Raw genomic sequence first — 26,934 nt, 5'->3', positions numbered from 1 at the left:
CTCTCACCACTACAAACATTCCCCCTCCAAACTACAGAACTCTTTCAAACTGCCAGCTTGACTTTTTTTAAAAAACCAAGGTATTGCATGATTAAGTTAGGATGAATTTATTTTTCAATTTATATTCAAGTAAGCCAAAGGAGATATCAACATCAACACAAGGTCAACATACAAGCAAAATAAAAATGCTGTGATTTTCACATCTGTAGTTTAATCAGCTTTATTTAGCAACCTTGAGAAACTGATTTTAATTAACATAGCAAAAATAGTAAATGCTAGAAGTACAGGTTAATCAGCATCTGGGCAAGGAACAGACAAATTACCATTTCCAATATTTGCAATTTTTCTCTTGTTTCTAATTAACACAGCTATGTAAATTAATAAATATGCAGAGATGCCCTATAGCTCTAAAAAATAAAGGTAAATCACATTTCAATGTAACATGACAATAAGACACCAAATTTTCATCATGTAATATTTGGCCACTTGATACAGAATCTGTTGTGGCACCACATTCAAAATTTTCCTACTGAAAATACAATATTCTTTTCTTCTCAAACCATAAAGCCAAACTGCCAATTTTAGGTTCAACTCTGCTTCATATTAAAATTAAATTTAAAAAATATGCAAAATATGCATCAGAGACCTAAAATGTTGCATAACAGTAAACACAAAACAGTTATCATAAGAACATAACATAAGAACTAGGAGCAGGAGTAGGCAATTCAGCCCCTCGAGCCTGCTCCACCATTCATTATCATGGTTGATCTCATTTCGGCCTCAACTCCAATGTCTCCCCATAACCTTTCAACCCATTACTAATTAAAAATCTGTCTATCTCCTCCTTAAATTTATTCAGCGTCCCGGCAATCACTGCACTCTGAGGTAGTGAATTCCACAGATTCACGACCCTTTGAGAAAAGTAATTCCTCATCTCTGATTTAAATCTACCACCCCTTGGCCTAAAACTATGGCCTCTCATTCTAGAATTCCCCAGAAGGGGAAACATCCACTCCACGTCTACTTTGTCTATCCCCTTTAGCATCTTATATACCTCTATTACATCTCCTCTCATCTTTCTAAACTCTAGCGAGTCTAAACTGCTCAATCTCTCCTCATAAGACAAGCCCTGCATCTCTGGAATGAATCTAGTGAACCTCCTCTGAACCACCTCCAGTGCAACTACATCCTTCCTCAAATAAGGGGACCAAAACTGTGCACAATACTCCAGGTGCAGTTTCACTAATGCCTTGTACAGGTGCAACAACACTTCCCTATTTTTATACTCTATTCCTTGAAGCAATAAATGCTAAAATTCCATTTGCCTTCTTTATTACCTGCAGTACCTGAATACAAGCTTTCAGCAATTTATGCATGAGGACACCCAGATCCCTCTGCAGTGAAGCATTCTGAAGTTTCTCTCCATTTAAATAACTCGCCTTTTTATTCTTCCGACCAAAATGGATAACCTCACACTTATCCACGTTAAACTCCATCTACCAAATTTTGGCCCATTCACCTAACCTGTCCACATCCATTTGTAAATTTCTTATTTCTTCATTGCAACTTCCTTTCCCACCTATTCTGTCATCTGCAAATTTAGCTATAGTACCTTCTATCCCTGAATCCAAGTCATTAATATAGATTGTAAATAGTTGGGGCCCAAGGACCGAACCCTGTGGCACCCCACTAGTTACAGCTTGCCATCCAGAAAAAGACCCATTTATCCTGACTCTCTGCTTTCTGTTGGTTAGCCAATCCTCTGTCCAAGCTAACATATCACCCCTAACTCCATGTGATCTTGTGTATTAATCTTTTGTGCTGCACCTTATCAAAGTCCTTCTGGAAGTCCAGATATACTACCATCTACAGGATCCCCATTATCCACTTTGCTTGTCACATCTTCAAAGAACTCTGGCAAATTAGTCAAACATGACTTACTCCTCGTAAAACCATGCTGACTCTAATGGATTGCATTTTGACTTTCCAAATACCCCGTTACTACTTCATTAAAAATGGATTCCAACAATTTCCCAACAACAGACATTAAACTAACTGGTCTATAGTTTCCTACTTTCTGCCTCCCCCCTTTTTGAATAATTTTTCCAATCCACTGGAACCTTTCCAGAATCCAGGGAATTTTGGAATATTATGGCCAGATATTAAGCTAGATTAAATTGGAAACAGGGTGGCACATTAAGATTAATTGCATTAACATGTATTCCCAGATAAATGCTGCCCTAAACCTTAAAGCATTCAGAATTTATCAACAGTTTAGAGCTAAGTGAGCATGTTTTCCCAAACAACTTTTGGACTACTCACGACAAACTATTCATTTCAGATAAATTCCCAACATGAGTTACAGCCAGCTTCCCATTGTAATTTTCAAAATGAAACGTTTTAAATATTACACTTTATGCTTTCAAAGTCTGATACCATTTCTCTATATTTAAACTGATATGCACTATGTCCGCAACCGTTGCATTTTTTTTTTCAAAGTTAGGAGGATGTCACAAACAGGCCCAAATGCATTTAGGAAGGAACTAAGAATCCATCAATAGCACTAAATTAATGCATTTAGCATGCTTGGCACCTGGGACTGGTGGGTTTTACGTCTTTCTAAACTTTCTAAAGTTCTAATTTTGTGAAATAAATTTAATGCAAATTCAACCCAATCTGAAACAGTGTGACAACACGAGGAAATTATCTAAATACCGAATGTTAAGAAATAGACAAGTGCAGGTCCAAGTTCAAATGCTTATTCAGTAGAATAAATTAGGTAACTTCACACAAGCAGGGCCTATAACACAAACACCAAAGGTAACTTGTTGCTTGAGATCCACTGCCGTTGCGAACTTTCTACCGATTGGGCAAGCTGCCAATTCTTAATTCAATGAAGCATCCACTCACTAATTCCATAATATAGAGTCTTGTGCCATAGCTTACTGTATTCAAATGCTTTCCAAAAGTCCAAGTGGACAGCCATCTCAACCTCCAACATAGTAACAAAATTAATATAGTAAGGCATGACTTTCTTTTCCAGAGGTATATTAGGTGCCAGACAATTCCTTCATCAAAATTACCATATTGAGCATTTCATGCTTCTCCAATTAAGGAGAAACATAAGACTTAGGAAGCCATACAACCCTTCGAGTCTGCTCTGCCATTCAAGATCTGGTTGTGGTCTCAACTCCACCTTGCTGTCTTCCTCCTTCCCCCCATAACCCTCGACTCCCCTGGCCAATAAAAATGTCTAACTCTGCCTTGAATAAGTTCAACAACCCATCCTCCACTGTTTTCTGGGGAAGAGAATTCGACATAATACGATCCTCAAAAAAATTCTCCTCACCTCCATCTTAAAAGAGAAAACTCTTATTCTTAAACCGTGTCCCCTAATTCTAGTGGAAACATCCTCCTGATAACCACCCTATCAAATCTGCTCAGCAGGTTATATGTTTCAAGATCACCATCTCTCATTCTTCTAAACTCCAAGGTATATAGGCCTAACTTATTCAACGTAATAGGCTTATAATTTCCTAGCACCACCATCTTTCTTTTGTCATAAGCTCTGAACTTTACAAGACGATTATGTTTTAAAATGTCCTTTTAACTTGAGAGAGAAAGAATTCTGGAAATAAGTGTATAATTAGAATTTCAGGTAAACATCTCAATTCAGAGAAGTGCCATGTGAATTCAGGTTGCCACAAGGATAGGAAAGAAACTAGGTAGAAACCCACTGAGGTGTCAGGTGGCAGTTTTTAAGCACCATTTTCACAGCATCTAACAGAACAAAGAAAGGCTGCTGCTAGGTGGCAAGGCAAAGACTGCTGTGGAAAAGCAGGATGCTTTTAAAGGTTCAGTATTTGTTCAAAAGTAAAAAACAGAACAGATGGAGCTCTTGGAGATTTATGGAATGGGGAGTCGAAGTGTACCTTGCTGATAATTGAATTCGGAAAGCTCAGACAGAGTGGAGCGATTGTAGGAAGACACTGGAAGTTTCAACCTGGCATGGCAGGGAGGGGTGATTGCCTGGAAAGCCAGGAGTGACTGACTGTTCCTTTAATGCTACTTAACTGCCAGAAGTGTGGCTTAAAATATTTCATAAGACATATTTTGATGGCGTTAACGAAAAACTTATCTCTTTCTTTAGTTTGATGGAGCAGTGGCCTCAGCCACTATTGTTTAGTTATTTATTATTTATTGTGTGCACAATGGTAAACTCAAAAAAAAAAGTGCAATCCTATCTTTCAGTTATTTCCATTGGACATTTGGAAAATTCATCTCAAAAAGTTGTCTCCACATAAATCTCAACACTTCAAAAACGGACCTACATAAGCATCCCCTCAGTCTGAGGGATGCGTTCCTAACTGCTAGGCTGTTAAAGACAAAGGCATGAGGCTTACAAAGAATCATAGAATGGTTAAAGCACAGGAGGTGGCTATTTTGCTTTGCGTCCATGCTGGCTCTCTACTCAGCTCATCCCACTCACCTGCCTTTTCCCCATGGTCCTGTAATTTTTTTCTTTTTAAATAATTATCCAATTCCCTTTTGAAAGCCATGACTGATTCTGACTCCATCATACACTCAAGCAGTGTTTTCCAGATCCTAACCACTCACTGTGCAAAAAAAATTTTGTTTTTGGTTCTTTTGTAAACCAATTTAACTGGCGTCCTCTGGTTCTTGACCCTTCTGCCAATAGAGAACAGTTTCTCCCTATCTACCCTGTCCAGGCTACTCATGATTCTGAACACATCTATCAAATTTCCACTCAGCCACCTCGACTCAACCTTCTCTTCGAGTCCCAGCTTTGTCAACCTATCTAATAAAAAATCTCTCTTCCCCAGAACCATTCGCATAAATCTTCTTTGCACCCTCTACAATACACATCTTATCTCTTTAAAGGACTCATAGGTGACTTATCACCTGGCCATTAAGCACAATCCATTTTAAAATTTCTAATTCTAAAATAAATTAATCTATTTTAACATTTATAATATTTACTGATACCAGCATGACTTCCTGATCGGTGCTGACCCAATGCAGTCGTTATTTAATATCTTTACCACACTGCGGGATCATTTAGACCTGTCCCAAGGAATCTTTCACTGGTTCTATACAATCTTTGACAGACTTCTAAGGTACTTAAAAATGCTTCAGTAATGTTATCACATATGTCCACTGCACTCTTCTCCAGGGACCTTTTAACAAGAAACAATGTGCAGCATAACAGGGAAAAGGCAGGAGAATTGACACAGAGTCATACTGCTCATTCAGCGAGCCAGTACAGAAAACGATGGGCCAAATGGCCTCCTTCTGCACCATAACAATTGTGAGATTCTGTAGAGTGCATACTTAGTTTTCCTGAGAATTACATTCCTTTAGCTTTTATGCATGATTATTCAGCCACCTTGGCTTCATTTAAGTACTGTGGCTACAAGGGCAGGTCAGAGGCTAGGAATCTTGCAGCGAGTAACTCACCTCCTGACTCCCCAAAGCCTGTCCACTATCTACAAGGCACTTGCCTGGATGAGTGCAGCTCCAACAACACTCAAAGCTAGGCACCATCCAGTACAAGGCAGTCCACTTGATTGGCACCCCATCCACAAACATTCACTACCTCCACCATAGACACAGCGGCAGTAGTGTGTACCATCTACAAGTGGCACTGCAGAAACTCACCAAGGCTCCTTAGACAGCATCTGCCAAACCCACAACTGCCATTATCTAGAAGGACAAGGGCATAAAAAACATGGGAACACCACCACCTGCAACTTCCCCTCCAAGACAATCACCAACCTGACTTGGAAATATATCACCATTCCTTCACTGTCACTGGGTCAAAATTCTGGAACTTCCTAACAGCACCACGGGTGTACCTACACCACATGGACAGCAGCGGTTCAAGACGGCAGCTCAGTACCACCTTAAGGGCAATTAGGGATGGGCAGTAAATGCTGGCCTAGCCAACGGCACCCACATCCCATGAAGGAATAAAAAAAATGTGCAATAATTACTGTAAGTTGATAAAAATGCTTATCTAGCAGTTTTTGAAAAACACTTCAAAGCTTTTCACATCATGAAATAGTTTGACTGAATGTTATATGCAGAAATTTATGAACACATGCTGCCAAATAAAAAATGGTCTTACAACATCAAGAACGTTTGTGTAGACGAAAATATATGTAAAACAAGACAAAACCCAAAGCTCTTGTTGCATTTTGCCAAGGAACTGCTGCAAGTTTAAACACAAATTGTGATTGCACAGATGGGTGATTGTCTCATGTTGCTTGAAAGGGGTCACATTTTAAACAATATGGTATTTTTTTGAAACTTTAGCCTGTGAAACTGGAAACATTAGTCAGCACAGCACGTGGTCTGATCTAAAGGTAATTGCAATATAATACGCTGGCTGATCATCTCCCACTACAACTGGAGTTCCCCACTAATGGAAACCAAATGACCTTTTGCACAAAAAAAAGAAACCACTTAACCCATAACGATCATGGGTTCCTCTACTTTTGCTAAAAAACAAACTGTTCACCTCGCTCCTTAGTGAAAAACTGATAACTCATAACAGGTAAAAAGCACGTGCAGTAACAGTAACTGAGGCACAAACTATAAAAAACAAATATGAATAAACGACTCAGTACAATCATCTACAATTCACCCACTGACTCTAACCACAATACGAGACATCAATTTTGCCCATTAGTTCTGAAAATAGCTATCTATGCAGCAAGTTTGTGCCTTGAGAGCTACATTTCAGTTTGTTAATTTTGTAGTTTTTAAAGCATGACATGAATGTGATGGCAGCAATCTCTAATATAATAGGTGTAATGTTTGCACTCAACGCAGATCAAGTCATTTCTATGAAAAAATTACACCAATCTTAACAGAGAAAAAAAATCAGCTTTTCAAAAATAAAGTTGCTCCGAACTCCAAAATGCACAACAGGGTCAATACAAAAATAATTTTAAAAATAATACTGAAGTTAAAAGTTAAAATTGAGGAGCTCATTAATTCAGCTTGCTTTCCAACTAAAGTCAAATGAATAAGACACCATAGGAAGAGGAGAACAAAGTACACCTAAACTTGTCTGTTTAATTTTTTCAGATGCGTCATTTGGAATTTGAGGTAATAAGTAGAAGTAATATTTGATGCCCGAGTAGCTTCATTACCATAATAGGTTATTTCGTTATCAATGATTGAGCTGAAACATGCACAAACCCCTAATCCACTGCCCAACACGTTAAAACATCAAACGTTTTATATTTCTCTCTTGAACTGGTAACATGCACAGTTTCTCTGGAATTTAGTTAAACATCGACATTGGTGCTGTGGAAAGGGGGGGGTGGAGATTTGGAAGGACAGGTTCACAGGACATTAATATCAATAATTCAGGTTGATATGAGTGTAAAAAAGTTACCGAAATTCTAGTTACAATCTCAAGAGGTACAGAGTATAAAAGCTATATATATTGTAGAACAAATGACATTAGATACAAGATGGAAATGTAAGAGATTAAGAGAAAAGAAGCCTCAATTAGAGTCAAGACTGAAATTCACTTCCAGGGTTAGCAGTTGAACATACATAGCTTTTGCTTAAAGATTAGGTTGGATATATGAATAAAGGGAAAGTAGATAAAGGGATTTGCAAACAGGGTATTAGGACTTATTTACACCAATGCTAAGAGGCAACATGGACTGTTTCATCAAAAGACAAATACATTTCCAGGTACTGTATATTTAGAGTTAATTTTTATACTTTGTAAAATCTAAAATGGTAGGTGGTTTTTAACAATAATGCATTTTAAAAACAGGTTATTAAATTATCCACCCAATTTTATGATATTTACCTTTCAACAGATAGGACAGTTTCTGCTTTCTTTCCATAAACAATATCGAAGTAGGAACGTAAATCGTTATCTTGCATTTGGAGTTGGATAGGAGAGAAAAGAACTCAAATCCTTGTTCAACTTATAACTCTACCATAGCAAACATTAATAGAATATATTAACACGAGTTAACAGTTTTAAGATAGCTGCCTGTTTTTTTAAGGCCACCTTTATGTTTCTTCAAAAACACTATTCTGATCACCATCAATTAGTCTGACAGCACCTACACCTTTAACCCTACTTAGTAGGGATGGCCTCTAAAGTGCAAGTATAGTAGTGAAAACTTGTAATAAATTAACTCACGGACAGACAACCCTTTCCAGAACATGTTCGCAGCTGCTGCAACACAGTACCGTAGGATGAAGTGGTCAATGGAAATTAGAATTCCCCTTTTCAACCCATGTAATTTACATTCAATAAAATTTCTCTCCACTTGTTTTTCAAATTGAAATTTCCTAAAAACTTGATATTTTTCAATTAAAATGGAGCATTCACCCTTTTCAAACACTTTATTATAGTCTATCTTGTCTATTTATAGGAATCAGGAAATAAAAATAAATTGCCTTCTCATTCAAGCCACTGGGGGAAAAATTTATTGTGTAAAAATAGAACAAAGATTCAGAGCAATGGTATACCAGTTTTAATAAGTCTAAAACATTAGATGGCAATAATGCAACATATTGGATGCAACACCAGAAGCAGACAATTCAAGGCTATGGGATAAATCATTAATAATGTTAAGTGTGAATATACCATAACAAAATACTGGACTTAGTAACAAATTCTCTTGTAGAAATCCAGTACATTTCATAGAAGTCTAATCACTAGACATAGGCAGGAGGGAACATTTTATCTATACTTATCAGTTTTCCAAAATTAATACAACCCCCTCCCCATGCAGAGTGTACTGAGCTTATGGATAAGTTCAAAACCTGGACTTTTTTGAGAACAAATCCAGAGGCCAGATGGACTGTTAGAGATATGAGAATCAAAGAACAGATGGGGTCTGACCATGGCAGCAATTCATAGTCAGAGGTGACTAACTAGTCCTTTTTCATTTCAATTATGTTTTTGCACTCGTCACAAGTATGTTTAATTCATTTGCGCATTTAGTGAAAGTTGGATTTGATCTGCCACCAAACCACTCTGTTAGGATAAAAATTAGCATTCTATGGAAATCACTTACTCTTCTGAGACAAATACTTCCATTACATATTACACAGTACTGCACACACCATCACTATAAATCTTGACTTACAAGACTTAAAATTAAGGCAACCAAAATTAAACATTCCAGTATATCAGCCTCTACAGCTCTTCCTGTGTAAAATTACAATCTATGAGAAAGAGGTGGTATGGTCATGACCTCAAGACAGCCCAAAGCACTTCACATTCAATGAATTAATTTTGTAGCATAGTCACTTTTATACAAAAATGTAGCAACTGCCTTCTGAACACGGTTCCACAATTAGCAAACAAATGGTCAGTTAATCTGTTTTGGTGTTGGTTGAGGGACGAATGTTGGCCAAGGCCATGAGAAAACTCCATGCTCTATGAAAAATGTCATAGGTTATTTTCTTGAGTGGTAAGGTAGACAAACAGGCTTCTGCTCATCATCTGGTACACTACCTACAACATTGCAGTATTTCAGGAATGCATTACATGCTCAAGTCCTGGAGTGGGGCTTCAATTCAACTTCTTGACTCACACGTCAAAACAGAACAAAACACAATAGCCCTATATTTTTCCAATGATCCAGCAAAGACTCCACCCTATGTAGTATTAAACCAGAAGAGATATGGTAGTCCCAGATTAGATTTCTAGAAGACATGCATTACTGAGAGATCTTCTAGTCAGGGCCATTGTTATTTATCAGGTGAAACCTTTCCAGCACCTGTGAAAATAACTTTTTCGAGAAGTGGGAGAAAAATCAGGGCTAGTGCAGAGTCAAGCCATGCTAAATAAGTAGTTATGGTATAGATTGATGAGAAATGACTAAAGATACAAAACCATGCAACTTTAAAATTAATTTACTGATACAATTGCAAAAGAATTTCTAACCGCAATGGAAGAGTAGGACAAGAAATTTCCACACAAAACAATTGCTGCCATGTTCAAAGCTTTATTCCATGGCCAGAAAGATTCTTAGTAATATTGACCAATAACAATGGAGTGCACAGCTAGTTTTTACAAACACCATACCTACTGCAATGTAACATTTTACACTTGATAAGTCTTCATATTCTCTCATCTTCTCAAAGAACAGTACTTTAATGAATACAGTGCAACAAATGGATAACTTAAAATGCTCGGTATAATCACTTTACACCATCTTACTTTGGGATAGAAATATAATTTATCCAAAGCTTCTTCACTCAGTTATTAAGCAGAAACAAAACTAAACAAACACAGCTACAATTTAACTCGTTCTGAGCCAGTATTCCAGTTGTTTAAGACAAATGGGTATACTGTAAAAGAATCGTACTAAAGTCAGTATAAAAGTTATATAAGTGGCTTATTTTTAAATTACAGGAACGCCATTTATTCCTAACATTTTAAGATTACACAAAGTGAGAGGCATGACAAAAGGGAGTACTCTCTGTTCAGAGTGCTACACCAAAGTCTGCCTCAAAGGAGCATGGTCTTCCTACTTGTCAAACAAAATTCTTGCCTGGTGAATATCCAATCGAATCACTTCTCAGCCAACTCAAAACTTCAAGTTATTGTAAGAGTAACCATGTGCACCTACAACCACTGCATTAATTTTAATAGGAATCAGTAAGAAGAACTCCAACACTACCTCTTGCACAAGCACCTTTATATAATTGATGCGTTTCACCAGGATAGCTGACTCCGTATCAACTAAGACCATACCAAATATGCCTACCTACATTTAAACAGACATGGCCAATCCAAACGCAGATTTTCAGACAAGTGTGGCCTTTATTTAAAAAAAGGAATTAACAGATTTTCATTCTTTTTGCATTGAAAGAAATGTTACCTCCGTTTTTTTCAGGTCATCCTGCCCACTGATCACAACACAGGTGAGTAAAATCGCCCATGTCTATACAAAACTACTGTAGATGAAAATGCAAAACGTACACCCCAAAACAGCATCAGAAACATGCCGGCAATAAAGAATGGAACTGAACTTCACTCGCAATAAAACAACAAGCCTAATTATAAACAGACAGAATCACAGACGAATTAAAAATCCCAGAATTTCAAGAGCACAGTGACTTATTCAGTTACCATAAACCAGTTGCCTCTACTTTAATTCCTCATCAACAGATTGCTAAAATGCGAATGTAAGTAGGCCAGTATAATTCCCTTGACAATTCTCTCCCCTCACTCCAGTGAGCACGTCAAACCACTAAGCAAACATTTTTAACTGGTGACCATATACACTTGCACAGGAAACTGTACCCCACTTAACGCCAAGTGCACAGTGCTGATTTAAATAGCCTGCAATTATATACCACCTTTAACAAAAAAAATCTCAAAAGCTGTTTCACAGAGCTGTAATCAGGTGAAAATGATGCAGAGTTAAAGGAGGAAATTTTGGATGGGGGTGAGCAAAAGCTTTGACAAAGAGAACGGTTTTAAGAGAACCGTAAAGGAGGACAAAGACTTATGGGACTTTAACTGCACAGAGTACGAAAGGCAGGAAAGGAGTTGGGGTTTTTAGGACAGAGTTCATGAATGGGAAGAGGGGTCACTGGAGGTGTCTAGAGATGGACAAAGGTTGGGGGCCTCCCCTCCTGTGCCTCACAGGAAATGAGACGAAGCCAAAAAGCAAATATAGGATGATAATATTACATTTGAGCTCTCAGGGGTCCAGAAGCCAATGTCAGTCAGCGAGAATGAGGCAATGACGGAGCAGGACTTGGTGCAGGTTAGAATATGAGCTTCCACCTACAGCACTGGGTGAGCCAATGAACATGGAGGATGGAAAAAAGGCCAGGAGGGCATTGGAATAGTTCAGTCCAGAGGTGACAAAAGCATGAATGATGGTTTTACTGACAGATGGGCTGAAGCAGATGCAGGGATCAAAATAATTCCTGTATTGCCTGCCTCCCCACCACCCCCACCTCCCCTCACCTATCCCCGGCAGGGGGTCTTTTTGAAAAAAAACTGCCAAGCTTAATTCTGACAAGGGATACTTTTTGGCTTTTGTGAGCTAATTTTTCATTGAGGGTGGGGTGAATTGGGGTGATAGTCAATTTTACAAAGAGAGACAATGATAGCGGAGAACCAACTGTCAGCATGGGAGTAGATCAAATATATTCCCATGAGCTTACATTGCCTGCCTGGCTCTGCTCATCATTCAAATACAATTCCCAATTTACAATAATAAATTAAGATTGTCTCCCCACCCACCACCATCACCACAGGATTACTGGGAAATTACAATGGAATGGACCTTCTCTCTGCCAGCTGCTGCCCCTGAAGGCATTCTCAGTACATTCATCATTCACGATAACTGGTCCTTGAACTCAAGTTCCCTCCCTACCATCCTTGATGCTCCTCCAAACATAGGTTCTATTTCTAGAGGAGCAGCAACAGGAGGAGGAACCTGTGCTTGTTGAAGCTTGAACAGCAAGCATGGGAAAGACAATCTGCAATCGGAGGAGCAGCTTCTCACAGATTCTCTGTCACCCACACTTACTGGTCCTCCAATCTGCATTATTCTCCCACTCTCACTCAGACTGCGATTGTTCAGCCATAATTTAAGCTAATGGAAGGCCAAGTAGCTCAGTTGGCTGGACAACTAGCATTTTGATCAGATAAACACCAATAGCACAGGGTTGGGTCACTGTTCTGCTAGAGCAGACTCAGGGCCTGTCTCCTCAGCCTACATATAGTAAAATAAATCACAGCATAAACTTAGCCATGATTCAGCAAATAATTGACAGAGACTTGTCTTCAGGCAGAGAACTCAAGAATGTAAGCCAAAATATGTAAGGAGTTGAATTTTTTTTTTACCCATCTTTGATTTTTTTTTTTGAGTTATTTGAGAAGTTTCAAGAGCAAATTCGCCAGCTATCTCCCATGCACTTTGAACCCTGAGCAGATATGATGGACGCTGGAGTCTTTGCAGAGGAGAGCATAGGGGATCAGAAGCTCAAGTCAGAGTCAAGGGAATGATGTCTGGAACAGTAACACAGTAAAACAGACAGATGTGGTATTAAAATTAGCAGCAGGAATTGGGATTGAAGTGAGAACAGAGAAGGAATTGCCATTTAGACAGTGCACTGGAGAATGGAGCAACAGGAGGTACAAACACACTGAATTAAATAAAAAATGAAGTATTTTTGAATGCTGGACAACATGAAAATGTTAATAGTTTGCAATGTCTTCCCTCATTTTATTTACATTTTTTAGATGGACACTTTATATGCAAGTATATATGGTAAATATGGTCAGAGAAACCCATTCTTCTGGAGCACAGCAAGTAAGTTATTAGCCACAGTTCAGATAAGACGTTTGATTAGCAGCAGTGTCACAAATTAGACCTTCACTGCCAAACTGTGTAACTTGTGAAACTATTATAAAAACCACCAGGACACAATAATCATTTGTTCAAGATGGCTGACTTAATGAAATATTTGAAATGAACACAGTAGCAAATACTTCAAACCCAACACAGTCTCTCCTATACTAATATGTCGACTCAAGAATAAGTAAAAACTAAACAAAGAAAAGTAATTCTCTATGCCATTATATGCACTCTACCTCACAAGTCACAGACACTGTCCTCAACTGGCATTCTTACATACACACTTCCAAGTAAGGGTTACCAGTTAGTGATCAGGAGTAAGGAATCAGCCCACTCTTCCCTCTCTTAACCAAAGGGGCAAGAAAAGTGATTGTAGTGTCCGTACCATAGTGCTCTGAATGAATCGGCTATCTCAGTACAAAGTGGACCAAGAATCTGCAAAGTTTCGACACTGTGTGGTTCAGCTAAGTCATGAAGGAACCCTAAATATTTTGTAATTCTTGAGAGCTCAGTGACATCATCACTTTAGGCATTCAGTGGCAGGCATCGAGTATTCCAATTCCAGTATTGTTTGTTCTACATTTCATGAAGGACTTTTACAGCCAGAGACAAACTCATCTCAGAAATGCAGTCTGGCTCTGAAGTGACATTCCAGAGATCAAAGGACAGTCTGTTCAGCTATGGCACTATCTATCCAAGTCAACAATTGAAATTTCCCTATGCAGCATAAACTTTCTTTTCTGCAAACCAGGTTAATTAACTCTACATGTATCTGTAAACAGATAGGGAATGTATCCAATGTCAGCAATTAGTTGATTTCTGGACACAGACACAAAAAAATCCACATCGGCCTATTTCCAAATCACTTTTGTCAGTCTGCTTTCCAAACTTCTATACTCTCATAACCACCCATGTTTATTGCTGACTCATTCATAAGCTTGTCGCCCTTTGTGAAAATTCTCCTACACAGAATTGGTTAAGACTAAATGATATATGTAGGAAAATTTACATGGGTAAAGTGCTGCCTGCACAGCAGATTCTGCTTACTCCTCCCTTCGGCATTGGTCAGGGCATGACCTGACAGAAGGAAAACAGAAAGTGCTGGAAACAGTCAAGTCTGGCAGCATCTGTGGAGAGAGAAACAGTTATCAGACTTGAAACGTTAACTCTGTTGCTGTCTCTCGACAGATGCTGCCAGACCTGCAGAGTTTTTCCAGCATTTTGTTTTTATTTCAGATCTTCAGCATCTGCAGTATTTTGCTTTTATTTTAGTGCCCAATAAAATCCCCACTGCCTTTTATTGAAGACATCGAAGTTCCAAAAGAAGCAAATAATTTTGTATAGCACTTGCATTCAACTGAGACTTCATATGTCCAAGTGGTAATACTGCGGCCATTGGATGCATACAGAAATATGGCTTTATGAAAGCTAACTTTAGCCTGTCCTCCACAGGCCTGCATCATTCCCTTCTATTTAATTTTGACTTCCAAAATACACACTCCCCCTCTCGCTCTCTGCCTCCCCCCACCCTCAGCACAGCAACAACCATTTTTCCCTACTTTTCCTCAAGGTTCTGATTCAGTTTCTTGAGTGTTAAGGAACCCCCAGTAATTGTCATTAAATCTTTAAATCTGAACAGCACAGTGGTCAGAAGGGTATTCAATCACGATCAAAGTTAACCTCAAACATCACAACTGTTAAAAGTTCTGAGTTTTTAAAAAAATGCCAGAAGCACACCCAATAACAACCTTGTTTCAAGTACAAGCTGACTGCATGACTAGTTGCGCACACTCATATCCCAATGTCATTTCATTGGCTTCCTTCCTTTACTCGAGCTTTCTCCCAAGGCGAGAAATGCTGAATTTAGAAGCCTGCTACAGAATAGACTAGTGTCAATAGCACCCTCCAGAGAATGAAACAGTATAATATAAATTCTTCCCCTTAACCCACAATCCCAAAACATCTGTTCCAAGAGTCTGCAACATTGGGATTATTTCCTAACTTTGTGTCTCTCCCTCATAACTAATTCATTTTTCTTTCCTAACAAGTAGGCAACCAAGTGATAAGACCATAAGACGAGGGGGCAGAAGTAGGCCATTCGGCATAGAGTCTGCTCTGTCATTCAATGAGATAATGGCTGAGCTGATAATCATCAACTCCACTTTCCTGCCTTATCCCCATAACCCTTTGATTCCCTTACTGATTAAAAATCTGTCTATCTCAGCCTTCAATATACTTAACGACCCAGCCTCTACAGCCCTCTGCGGTACAGGATTCCAGACTCACCACCCTCAGAAGAAATTCCTCCTCATTTCTGTTTTAAATGGGCGACTCCCCTACCCTGTGATTATGCCCCCTGATCCTAGACTCTCCCAAAAGGAGAAACAACCTCTTAGCATCTATCTTGTCAAGCCCCCTAAGATTCTTACATGTTTCAATATGGTCACCTCTCATTCTTCTAAGCTCCATTGGGTACAGGCCCAACCTACTCCCCTCATAAAAAAATCCTTCCATAAACAGGATCAACCTAGTGAACCTTCTCTGGACTGCCTCCAACGCTAGTATATCTTTCCTTAGATAAGGGGACCAAAATAGGTATTCTAGGTGTGGTCTAATTAGTGCCTTGCATAGTTTTAGCAAGACTTCCGTATTTTTATACTTCAATCCCTTTGAAATAAAGGCCAACATTCCATTTGCCTTCCCTATTACCTGAACAGGAGCTAGAATCCCACTTTCAATCAATATGTGTCAGATGGACAGGAAGCAAGTGCACCATGTAAAAACACGGAGGCTGATCCACTGCTTATCTGCCTTGGAACCACTTTCAAATAACTAGCATTTCCGGCATGTCTGACTTACCTCATTCTCTATCTCTGCATGGCTGTTAATTTGAAAATTTGTAATGTTGGCACAGGGTACATTCACGGTGCTTTCGAATAAACAGCTACTCAATAGCAAAAACTGAAAGGAGGCCCCTCTGCTACAATAGATTCACACAGCATAATACTAAGCTGCACATCAGACGAAATTATTGGCAAATGCAAGCAACATAGCAAATTCTATGGTGCTGCTCAAAGAAAAATGACAAAAACTTGCAGATGGTAGCTAATGCAAAAACCAGCCCATTAGTCATTAATGGCTGACAACATTGCAAAGACTTGGAAAAGTTGCAAACTAGGCCCTGTAGTTTTGAACAGACGAGAACTGTAATGTTATCTGTTTCTCTCTCTCCACAGAATGCAGACTGCAATAACAATTCCCACAGATCAATGAAAACAGCAATTAGTCATGTAGTCCCCTAGACCAGACTGCAAATTCATCAGGCCAATCAACTGTAAGAGGCACATATCAATTGATTGCCGCTGCTGACTGAATGGGTAGAAGGAAAAATATGCTTTTATGTACATAATGCTCAACAATAACCCAACCAGCTCCTTGGCTATTTCAGATGACCAGGTCACCCAATTTCCTTTTCCAAAAATATATCCAGTTACCTTTATCCACTGATCAGTGGCAAATGGAATTTAATCCAAATAAGTGTGAGGTGATGCACTTGGGCAAACAAGGCACAGGAATACACAATGAATTGTAGGGCCCTGGGAAGTACAGAGGATCAGGTGTGCATATCCACTGGTCCCTGAAGGTAGTGGGACAGGTAGATATGGTGGTTAAGGCGGCATATGGGATGCTTGCCTTTATTAGCCAAGGCATAGAATATAAGAGCAGGGAGGTTATGCTGCAGCTGTATAAAACACTGGTTAGGCCACAGCTACAGTATTGCATGCAGTTCTGGAATCCGCATTATAGGAAGGATGTGATTGCACTGGAGAGAGTGCAGAGGAGATTTATCAGGATGTTGCCTGGGCTGGAGAGTTTTAGTTATAAGGAGGGATTGGATAGACTGGGCTTATTTTCCCTGGAGCACAGGAGATTGAGGTGTATAAAATTATGAGGGGCATAGATAGGATAGGCAGGAAGGAACTTTTCCCCTTGGTGGAGGGATCAATAACCAGGGGGCATAGATTTAAGGTGAGGGGCAGGAGGTAAGAATTTTTTCACGCAGAGGGTGGTGGGAATCTGGAACTCACTGCCTGAAAGGGTGGTAGAGGCAGAAACCCTCATATCATTTAAGAAGAATTTGGATGTGCACTCGCGATGCCATGGCATACAAGGCTATGGGCCTAGTGCTGGAAAATGGGACTAGAATAGTTAGGCACTTGTTTGGCCGGCGCAGACTCGATGGGCTAAAAGACCTTTTTCTGTGCTGCAGACATCTGTCACTGAGTTTATTTTGATATCTCATTCAAGTTGTCCCTTAAACTTCTCTCTAGACTGCAGGGCTAAAACTTGTCTAATCCTTCACAGTTTATGCCCTTTACACTAGCATTTTTTTTTTACCCATCTCCATACCTTTTGCGATCTATGGATGTCCCATTCAAAGTATGCGAAACTATTGGCAGAGTATTGCAAGTGAATAGGCACCATGTGTTGTACATCCCAATACCCTATTCACTAATTGTTTTCACAACATTGTATCAAAATATGCTGTCCATCACCCACAGGCCTCAGTGTCACTCAGGAAAGCTACACAGATGGGTATCCAAAAAATTGGATATTGGTGTTGCAGAGGTGCTATTCAGAGGTTTCAATGGAATCCGTGCTAATCCTCATTTAGGGATGCGCCAAGCATTCCATAACACCAGTTTCACTCATTCAAACAAAATACTGTAGATGCTGGAAATCTGAAAACAAAATAACAAATGTTGGAACCACGCAGCAAGTCTGGCAGCATCCATGGAGAGAGAAACAGATGAACGCTTCAGGTCGATGACCTTCATCAGTTCCAGAGGTCGATCTCGTTCCACAGAAATGCTGCCAGTCCTGAGTATTTCCAACATTTTCTGTTTTATAACAGTTGCTCTCACCTTAGTAAAACAAAAGTTTTGTTGAAAAAGCAACAACGTGCATGGCTTATAATTTAATATCTGCCACTAGTCTTTCAAGCATCAGAACCAAATAGGTCGGATGGGGGAAATCACCTAGAAACCAATGCCAATCACCTCAAATTATTCTAACCAATAACTTGAACCTGGATAATTAAGGAATGCCAGCATGGATTAATTAAGACAAAACCATGTTTAACTAACTTGGAGCTTTTCTAAGGCGGTAACAGAGAAGGTTGATAAGAAAAACACTGTTGATGTAGTGTATATAGGTTTTCAAAAGGTATTTGATTCAGTGCTACACAACAGAATGGAGCGCAAGATTCTAGCTCATGGGGTAAAAGGGAAAGTAGGCACTTGGATAAAAAATTGGCTGAGTGACAGGAAACAGAGTCTTGGTAATAAATGGCTGTTTTTCAAATTGGAGGAAGGTTTGTAGTGGAGTTCCCCCGAATTCAGTGTTGGGATGCTTGCTCTTCCTGATATATATCAATGACCAAGACTGTGGTGTGCAGGGCATGATTTCAAAATTTGCAGATGATACAAAGATTGGAAACATCGGCGGAGATAATATTGAACTTCAAAAGGACATAGTCATGTTGGTGAATTGGGGAGAGAAATGGCAGATGAAGCTCAATGCGGAGAAGTGTAGTGATTCATTTTGGCAGGAAGAATATGGAGACACTGTACAAAATGAAAGGAGAAACTCTAAAGGGGGTGCAGGAACAGAGGACGTCGCTGTATATGTACACAAGTCTTTGAAGATGCAGGGCACGTTGAGAGAGCAAATAATAAGTTTGGGCTTTATTGGTAGAGACATTGAGTACAGGAGTAAGGAGGCCATGTTAAACTTGTATAACGCATTAGTTCAGCCTCATCTGGAGTACTGCGCCCAGTTCTGGAGATTCACAAGAATGATTCCAGGGATAAAAAACTGTAGCTATGTGGATTGAATGGAGAGGTTGGGCCTGTTTTTCTTGGAGAAAAGGCAGCTGAGGGGACTTTTGATAAAGTTATTCAAGATCCTGAGGCGTATGGACAGGGTAAATCGTGAGAAACTTTTCCCACTCAAGGGAGCATCAAGAACTAGAGGACACAGCCTCAAAATAATTGGCAAGAGGAGCAAAAGTGATAAGGAAAATTTTTTCCACCCAGAAAATTGTTGCAGTCTGGAACAAACTTCCTGAGAGGGTGGTGGAGGCATGTTCAATCAAGATATTCAAAAGGGAATTGGATTGTTATCTAAAAAGAAAGAATGTGCAAGGTTACAGTGATAAGGTAGATGAGTGGGAATAGGTAGAACCCCCTTTCAGAGAGCCTGTGCAGATTCAATGGGCCGAATGGCCTCCTTTTGCACAGTAAAGATTCAGTGATACCCTGATGGTTCAAATTACTTTCTCCAGACAAGAACGCAAATTTGATGAGCGTTTTATCAATGCAGGTTTGAAAATGTGATTCAATTATTTGTGAAATCCTATCTGAAACAGACAGTTGCCAGAAGTATTTACACACCCACTATTAGACTCCACTAATATCTTAGTAATACTGACCAATAGAAATTAAAAATACTCAAGTGTAACATCCATACACCCAACAACTCTGCTCCTGAGGATTTACCAATGCGTCCGTGTTTAACAAAATACACTAGCTCTCTCAGTGGCTCAACTCGTTAACACAAGTAGCTAAACAATAAGCAAAGGTCGTGTTTGATTACAGTGCTCAGTTAGCCAATCTCAGCCTCAGCAAAAAGGAGGTTCTGTCGTACAGTTCAGTATTTCCAAGGTAGGAAAGGAAAATAAAATCTACCAATATCCCCACTGCCTACTTCTATCCACACCACCTAATGGAAATGCACATGGGCAGATATGACAAGTTTGAGCTTGATTATGAGCCTGCCCCATGATCAATTATCATTACCAATAGCTTAAATTTTTGCAGCGCTTGTAAAATAGCAAAACATCCTGGATGTTCTTTATCTCTTACTGGGATAAGAAAACAAGGATGAGAATTTAAAAACAGGCTCTTAACCAACCAGTTTAGAGTCAAAGAGCAACGGGTGAAGTATGAACAAAACTTGTAGTTACAAGCATATTTTGGATGAACTGAGGTTTTGTAGGGTGGGCGATGGGAGGCGAACCAGGAGTACACTAGAATAGTCCAATCTAGAGATGAAAAGCATGGATGAGAGTTCGTACAGATAAGCTAAGGCAGGGGCAGAGATGGGTAATGTCGCGGAAGTGGAAATAGGCACACTCTGATGATGTAGTTGTGCTTGGGAGGTCACCTCAGGGTCAAATGCAAACACCAAAGTTGTGGAAGCCTGGTTCAGCTTCATTTGGCACTGAGAGGGATGGAGTTGGTGGAAACACTCTCAGTAATATGACATTGTCTACAACAGGAGTGTGGCAGCATCCATGAAACAATATTAAAGAGAGTCAATGTCTCAGGAGAGGGAGTAAATCAGGAAATAAAAATATCCCAGATAAAGTCTAATCAGTCAATGTCACATTTGCAAGAGAATCAATTCATTGTGTTTTACTGAAAATGAGATGAAATTGGCAGGTTTCCCATCAGATTGTGAACAGGCACTTTCCTTCCTCCCATTCCCCAAGCGACTCAATTTTCACTCAAGAAATCTTTACCCTAGGGACTTCCTGCTTTAAATCAGGTGTTCCAGCAATGTTAACACTTATTTCCCTCGTGGAATCACCAAACAAGCACACGTGAGGAGACTGCTTCAAACTGATTGTTTTTTTAAAAAATGCATACACACATATCACATACAAAACTACATATATATATTCAGTTTTCTTTTCATCCCATGCCTTGATGGACCTATATCTTTGAAGGGAATCACATTTCATAAGCAATATAAATATTTTGTGAAGTGCAAAAAAGTTGGTAAATACAGTAAAAACTGTACCACTCAGTAACTTAGCCCAAATGCCAACTAAGTTAACCCTGCCCCCCAAATGCTTCTAGCTTCCCATCACTAAATTAGAATGAAGTGAATGAAAGGTAGTCCTGCAGCAGTCTTCAGGACAGTGATTAAGTTTAACAGCATTAGAAAGGGATTGTTTCTTCCTTACAATAATTACATCTTACTCTTCCGAACATGGTTCTAGTTAAATAGCTGTCAAAGGCGGGTACGTAACACAGGAGCAATCCATGTTTTTTTTATTTGTTCATGGGATGTAGGCATTGCTGGCAAGGCCAGCATTTATTGCCCATCCCTAATTGCAAACGTTAGCTGTCCTCAGTTTAAATGCATCATGAAATTACAAGTGAAAACGATTAACACAGGCATTAAAAACAAAGATTTCCGGTGTCATGTTTGAACAACTACTTTTCCTGAAGATAAATCCAAATAGCTAGGTATTAGAAATACAGGGCAGATCACATGTCTGTACACAAAACTCAACTTGAGCCAACAAGTGTCAACAAGAAAAGGAAACATAAACCAAAGGACACAGGGGGCTCCTAATACACATCTAAAACAGTTATCTGACGTATTTTGTTAAATAATGCTCCTGTGGAGCACCTTGGCGTATATTAAGTTCTTGTATGCTGGACAAACTCCTAATTACCCCCAAAAAACTATACCAAACTTAACTGAGGAATGATGCCTCAATATGACATAATACAATATTTCAGTCATAATTATGACTTGGGGGGGTGGGGGGAGAGGGTCGTCTAATTTAGAGAAATATGGCTATATACACTCTGCACTGTGCAGAGTAATGCTTAAATTGTCCAGTCTTCACTTCAGGCAGACAATAATAGATGTAATTTGGATCAAAATCCAAGCTATATTTATGAGGATGAAATAACAATTTACCAAACCTACTTTACCATCATGGTCATTCTCTTTCAATATATACCCTTTTGTACAATGAAGAACATCTGGCACTGGCTTAAAAGAGCAAAGATATCCACAACTTAATGGGTATAAATCAACAAGCACTCGAGTCCTCTGCAGATACAGACTGAACGCATGGAGCAAAATGTATTTTCCAACAAACAGGAAAAAGTCAGCATTTCACGCTTTTTAGTTGCATTATAATTGGCCTCCAAAACAACAGCAGCCAAGATTTTCCTAGGATCACAGTTCTCCCATTGCATAACAATGAATTGGAAAATATTTCATCTCTAAACCATTACAAAGTTATGCAATGTGTGGCTTTTCAACAAGAACTGTTCAAGCCATTTAAAATTACAATTTCCAAATGCAAAAAAGATTCCATTTGCTACAAGCAAACTGTACCAAAGACTCAGAATAAAGACTGGCCCATAACCGTTACTTCGTTAAAAAAATTACCCACACAATTCTGCTCACTAAATGTCTTGCAAGAGAAGAGTGACATATCACAGTAGATGCAACCACCTACAAACATTGCTGAATTTTCTCAGGTTTATGGAAAGAACAAAAGTTCAACATTATAGTAATTCATAAAATTTGGATAAAAGAAATAATTTAGCATACCTATTCATTATATTGTCTATGCACTTCAATTTGAGTTTGGTTATAATTTAACTACTGCATTAAATTCCTGGGAATAGTCACCAACCCAAAGATATATTATAACCACAGTCCCAATGATAAATGGATAATAATTCAAATAGTTTATGAAACAGAAATGTGTTTTCCTAAGATGCAAGATTACCTTACAACATAAAAAGGTAGTGTTTATCAATTAAGCCTTTGGCTACATAAAAATATCCTTTTATCAATATAATCACCAATAGGGTAAATGCAACATTAAGGAATGGCAAAACCAAAACAAAAATACCTCCCCCTTAAATCAGCTTATATTTCACCTCTTTTCTATTTTTCCTTAGTTCTGTTGAAGAGTCAAACAGACTCGAAACATTAACTGTGCTCCTCTCCGCAGATGCTGCCAGACCTGCTGAGTTTTTCCAGGTATTTTTGTTTTGGATTTCCAGCATCTGCAGTTTTTGCTTTTATATTAAGGAATGGCAATTTGGTGTACTGTATGTCAGTGCAAGCATTCAAACACAAGTTAATGCAACACAAACTTAAAGTGTATTTGGTGAATGCACTAATTTACCGAGGATAAACATCAATAAAATAACCTCATCTTAACCTTAGTTAGTAATGTTACATAATCAGTTACCTAACAAAGCTATAGGGTGAGGGTTGATATTGAATGAGTCAAAATCTCCTAAAATACCAGATAAGGGAGCATCAATGGATGTTGTCTTCATGGAATCCCAGAAGGCACTTGATTAGGATTGAACAAGAGATTAACAGCAAAAATGAAAGCATAGGAAATTGGAGATAAGACTGTGTCAAGACTTGCTAATTAGATGGGAGGCAGCAGAGACGAGCTTTCTGACTGACAGAAGGTGACAAGAGATGTCCCCCAGGATCTGTAGTAGCACCTCAGCTTTTCACTATGCAATTTAATGACAGATGAGAGAGGGTATTATATACCAGTTTGCAGATGACACAGTGCAGATGGGAGTAGGAAGTAAGAATGGGATAGTGATAAATATGTGTGAGCAAGCAAAGCATTGGTAGATAAAGTTCAATGCAAGGGAAGTGCAAGGTCGCCAACTTTAGATCAGAGTGAATAAATCATAATTTTTAATAGTTAGAACTATAGAGAAAGCAAGGAATTTAGGTGTGTTTGTACATAAATCAAAAAACTAGCCCACAAATATGAAACGTATTCAAAAGGAGTAATGCAATATTGGTCTTTATCTCAAGGGCATTGAAATGTAAAAGTGAAAACGAACTGATGTTTCTGTTGTCCAAAGTCTCAGCCTAGATCCAAAACCGATAGATTTGTGTTATGCAAGAGCAAAGCTATGGCACATGAATCAAGTTGAGATATAGCTGAGGCATGATTTAATTGAAAATAAAACAGAATGGAGGGCCTGAATGGCCTACCCCTGTTCCTATGGTTGATCAGCCGCATTCCTGTTTGACTGTCATGTTCTGGAGCGACTATTCCACTAATGCGGCCTGCAACTGCACAACTGCCTAGCTTTGTGACGAGAAAAAGATTCTACTGCTGCAGCATGGATCAAAGAAAACGAGATACAGCCCAAAAAGTTCACACTTCCGCACACATTCACTTATACTTGTCGAAATGGCCGGCACCTGAACTACATCCTCCAAGTAAACAAAACGCAGCAATTTCTCCACAGACTTGGACAACTAAAAGCAACTTCCCATAAAGACGAAATGTCAGGACACAATCAACATTTGATATTTTGCTACACTTCACACTTGGTCTTAGCTGCGAATTTTGCTCTTACCCAAACTATATAAGTTTTAAGGGGAGACGTTGAGGAATACATTTGCATCTCTACAGCGGCTTTCACTTAAGTACACAGAGGGAATCAAACAAACATCGTGGCTGGCCCTCTTTGATTTGTCAATAGCCTCCAGCTCAGTGGAAAAGCTAAGGTTGCACCTTCGGATTTTTATAGGGGGATGGCGGCATTTCAGCCCTGCAACCATTGCAGCACAAAAGGGCCAAGGCACTAAGGACCGGGGCGGGGGGGGGGGGGGGGGGGGGGGGGGAGCGGAGAGAGAAATAGGGAGATGGGGGGTAGAGAAAGAGCGAAAACAGCATTCAAAGCAGGCAGGCAGGCTCCGCTCCTCCTTGGCTATGTTCAAATAACCCACACTGCCAAATCCGGCCGCACACCATTTTGAAACAACGGGCAAAGCAGGCGTCTCTCTTTCATTTTATGCAACGTATAAAGTGGCGCCCAGTTCCGAGGCTTTGGGCCTCACACGCACAAAATGGCGTCAGGAAGCCGTTTCCCGCTCAGCGCCGACAACAATAAAAGCTGCTTCCCAGCCACCTCCCCTCCCCACCCCAAACCCTGGCCTCCCCCTCCCTTTAATCAACACCACCCACCCTCCACCACCACCCCCCCCCACCACCCCCAACACTCACCGTGTGGTCGGGCCTGCAGGGGCCGAGGAACCGCTCTCGCGATCCATGCTGCCGCTTACAAATCCACCCTTGCTGTCGGAAACGGCAACCGGCGACTTTGGGGAAGGGGAGAGAGAGAGAGAGTGTGTGTGTGTGTGTGTCTTTCCCCTGCTCCCACCCCCCCCAACACACACACACACACACACACACCCTGTCGAAACCTTTCCCCTGCCTCCCTCCTCCCCAGCTTTCCCCGTCTCCAAGAATTTTTCCCTGTGTTCTCTCTCTCCCCCCAACCCCCCCCCCCGCCCGCCTCCCTCGCTCCGCTTTAAAAATCCGACACGCAGAGACTCCCCTGAACAGAAGCCTCCGCTCCGCAAATGGCACCCCCCCTCGACGACACCTTATATACCGCCCGCCATGTTGAAGGCGCCCATTGGCCGGGCCGGCCCACGTGAGCCGCGGCCGCCCGTCCCCATTGGCAGCCTCCCGCCACGTGACTCCACATCGCGTCCCCATTGGCTGCCACCCTCCGTGTGAGTCATAGCAGCGTCCCCCCCCCCCTTAATTTTTTTTTGAAAAAAACGGTGACGTCGAAAAGCCGGCGGAGGAGCCGGGGGGGCGGGTGTAAAAAGATAATAAAAACCGCTCGAAAACACTGGGATAATTTCTTAAGGCGTTTCGTGGGAAAGTGGGAGGAGGGAAGCGGCAAACGTTACGACTCCCCCCCCTTCCACCATGTCGGAGGAGTGTATTGGTGGGAAGTCCATCACGTGACACCCGCCTCGCTCCGTCACTGGCCGCGACGGATCACGTGACAAAGGAGACCCTTCGACCGCCTGAAATTTTCACCCACATCACCCCCCCCCCTCCCCGCCCCATTTTTCCTTCCCCTCCCCCCGCCAACGAAACCTACACCGGGCCCGGATTTGGAGGCCGCCACCTACCCTCCCTGCTGCCAACTACAAAGCAACAGTGGGTCTGAGACAAGGCAGTCGCATCTCTCCAAATTCACAGGCCGGCCTGGGGCGCTGCTGGGCCGCTTCCACAACTCCTGTGTGTGTGTGTTTCTTCAACCCCCCTCTTGCGCCGAGGTTTGACCCCATTTTGTTTCAACCACCCCCCCCCCCCCCCTCATCTTTCGTTGAGTGAACCCGAGCGGCCCGACTGCTTCGCTATGGACGGTGCGTTCGATTTCGATCGCTTTCTCGGCTCTTGTTTGTTTGTTTGTTTGTTTGTATAAATTTTTTTTTACCTTAATGTTTGTGCGCGCGCGGCGTCCCGATTCCACACAACCTTTTCGGCCTCTGTGTGACGTCAGACGCACCGTGCGTAACCGCACGTCAATCAAAGGCGATGGGACGCCCCCCCCCCCCCCCCATCTTAACCCCTGGTGGGACCTCTTTCGCTGCACGTTAACCCCTTCAGGCAAGGTAAAGAAAGCCCTGCGTCTGTGCAGTGCCTCTCACGATTTAAGGACCTGCCGGAGCGCTTTACAGCCAATGAAGTACTTTTTGAAGTGTAACTGTTGTAATGAAGGCTTCGCAGCAGCCAAAATAACAACATGATGATAGCCACCATATAATCTGTTTTTGGTGATAAATATTGGCCAGGACACTGGGAGACGATCATAAAATAAAATCGAAATACTGTGGATGCTGGTAATCTGAAATAAAAACAGAA

The 26,934-nt window shown here is 40.5% G+C and overlaps 1 protein-coding gene across 5 annotated transcripts in view; it reads right to left on the bottom strand.

The window, feature by feature from the left end:
• brd4 (bromodomain containing 4) overlaps positions 1-26,562 on the bottom strand; it is a 171,865-nt gene extending 145,303 nt beyond the window's left edge. For 3 of the 5 annotated variants that reach the window (XM_041177090.1, XM_041177093.1, XM_041177094.1), the window contains exon 1: positions 25,273-25,419. In XM_041177090.1, coding sequence (XP_041033024.1) covers positions 25,273-25,319 — 47 coding nt within the window. In that variant the 5' untranslated portion in view covers positions 25,320-25,419. Of the gene's footprint in view, positions 1-25,272; positions 25,420-26,506 lie in introns of those variants that run through there. The other 2 variants (XM_041177091.1, XM_041177092.1) reach the window with 2 other exon arrangements.
• Positions 26,563-26,934: the final 372 nt, after the last annotated feature.

Source organism: Carcharodon carcharias, chromosome 30 (genome assembly GCF_017639515.1).
Source record: "Carcharodon carcharias isolate sCarCar2 chromosome 30, sCarCar2.pri, whole genome shotgun sequence".
Lineage (NCBI taxonomy): Eukaryota > Metazoa > Chordata > Chondrichthyes > Lamniformes > Lamnidae > Carcharodon > Carcharodon carcharias.
This window is presented reverse-complemented; position numbering and strand designations above follow the sequence as displayed.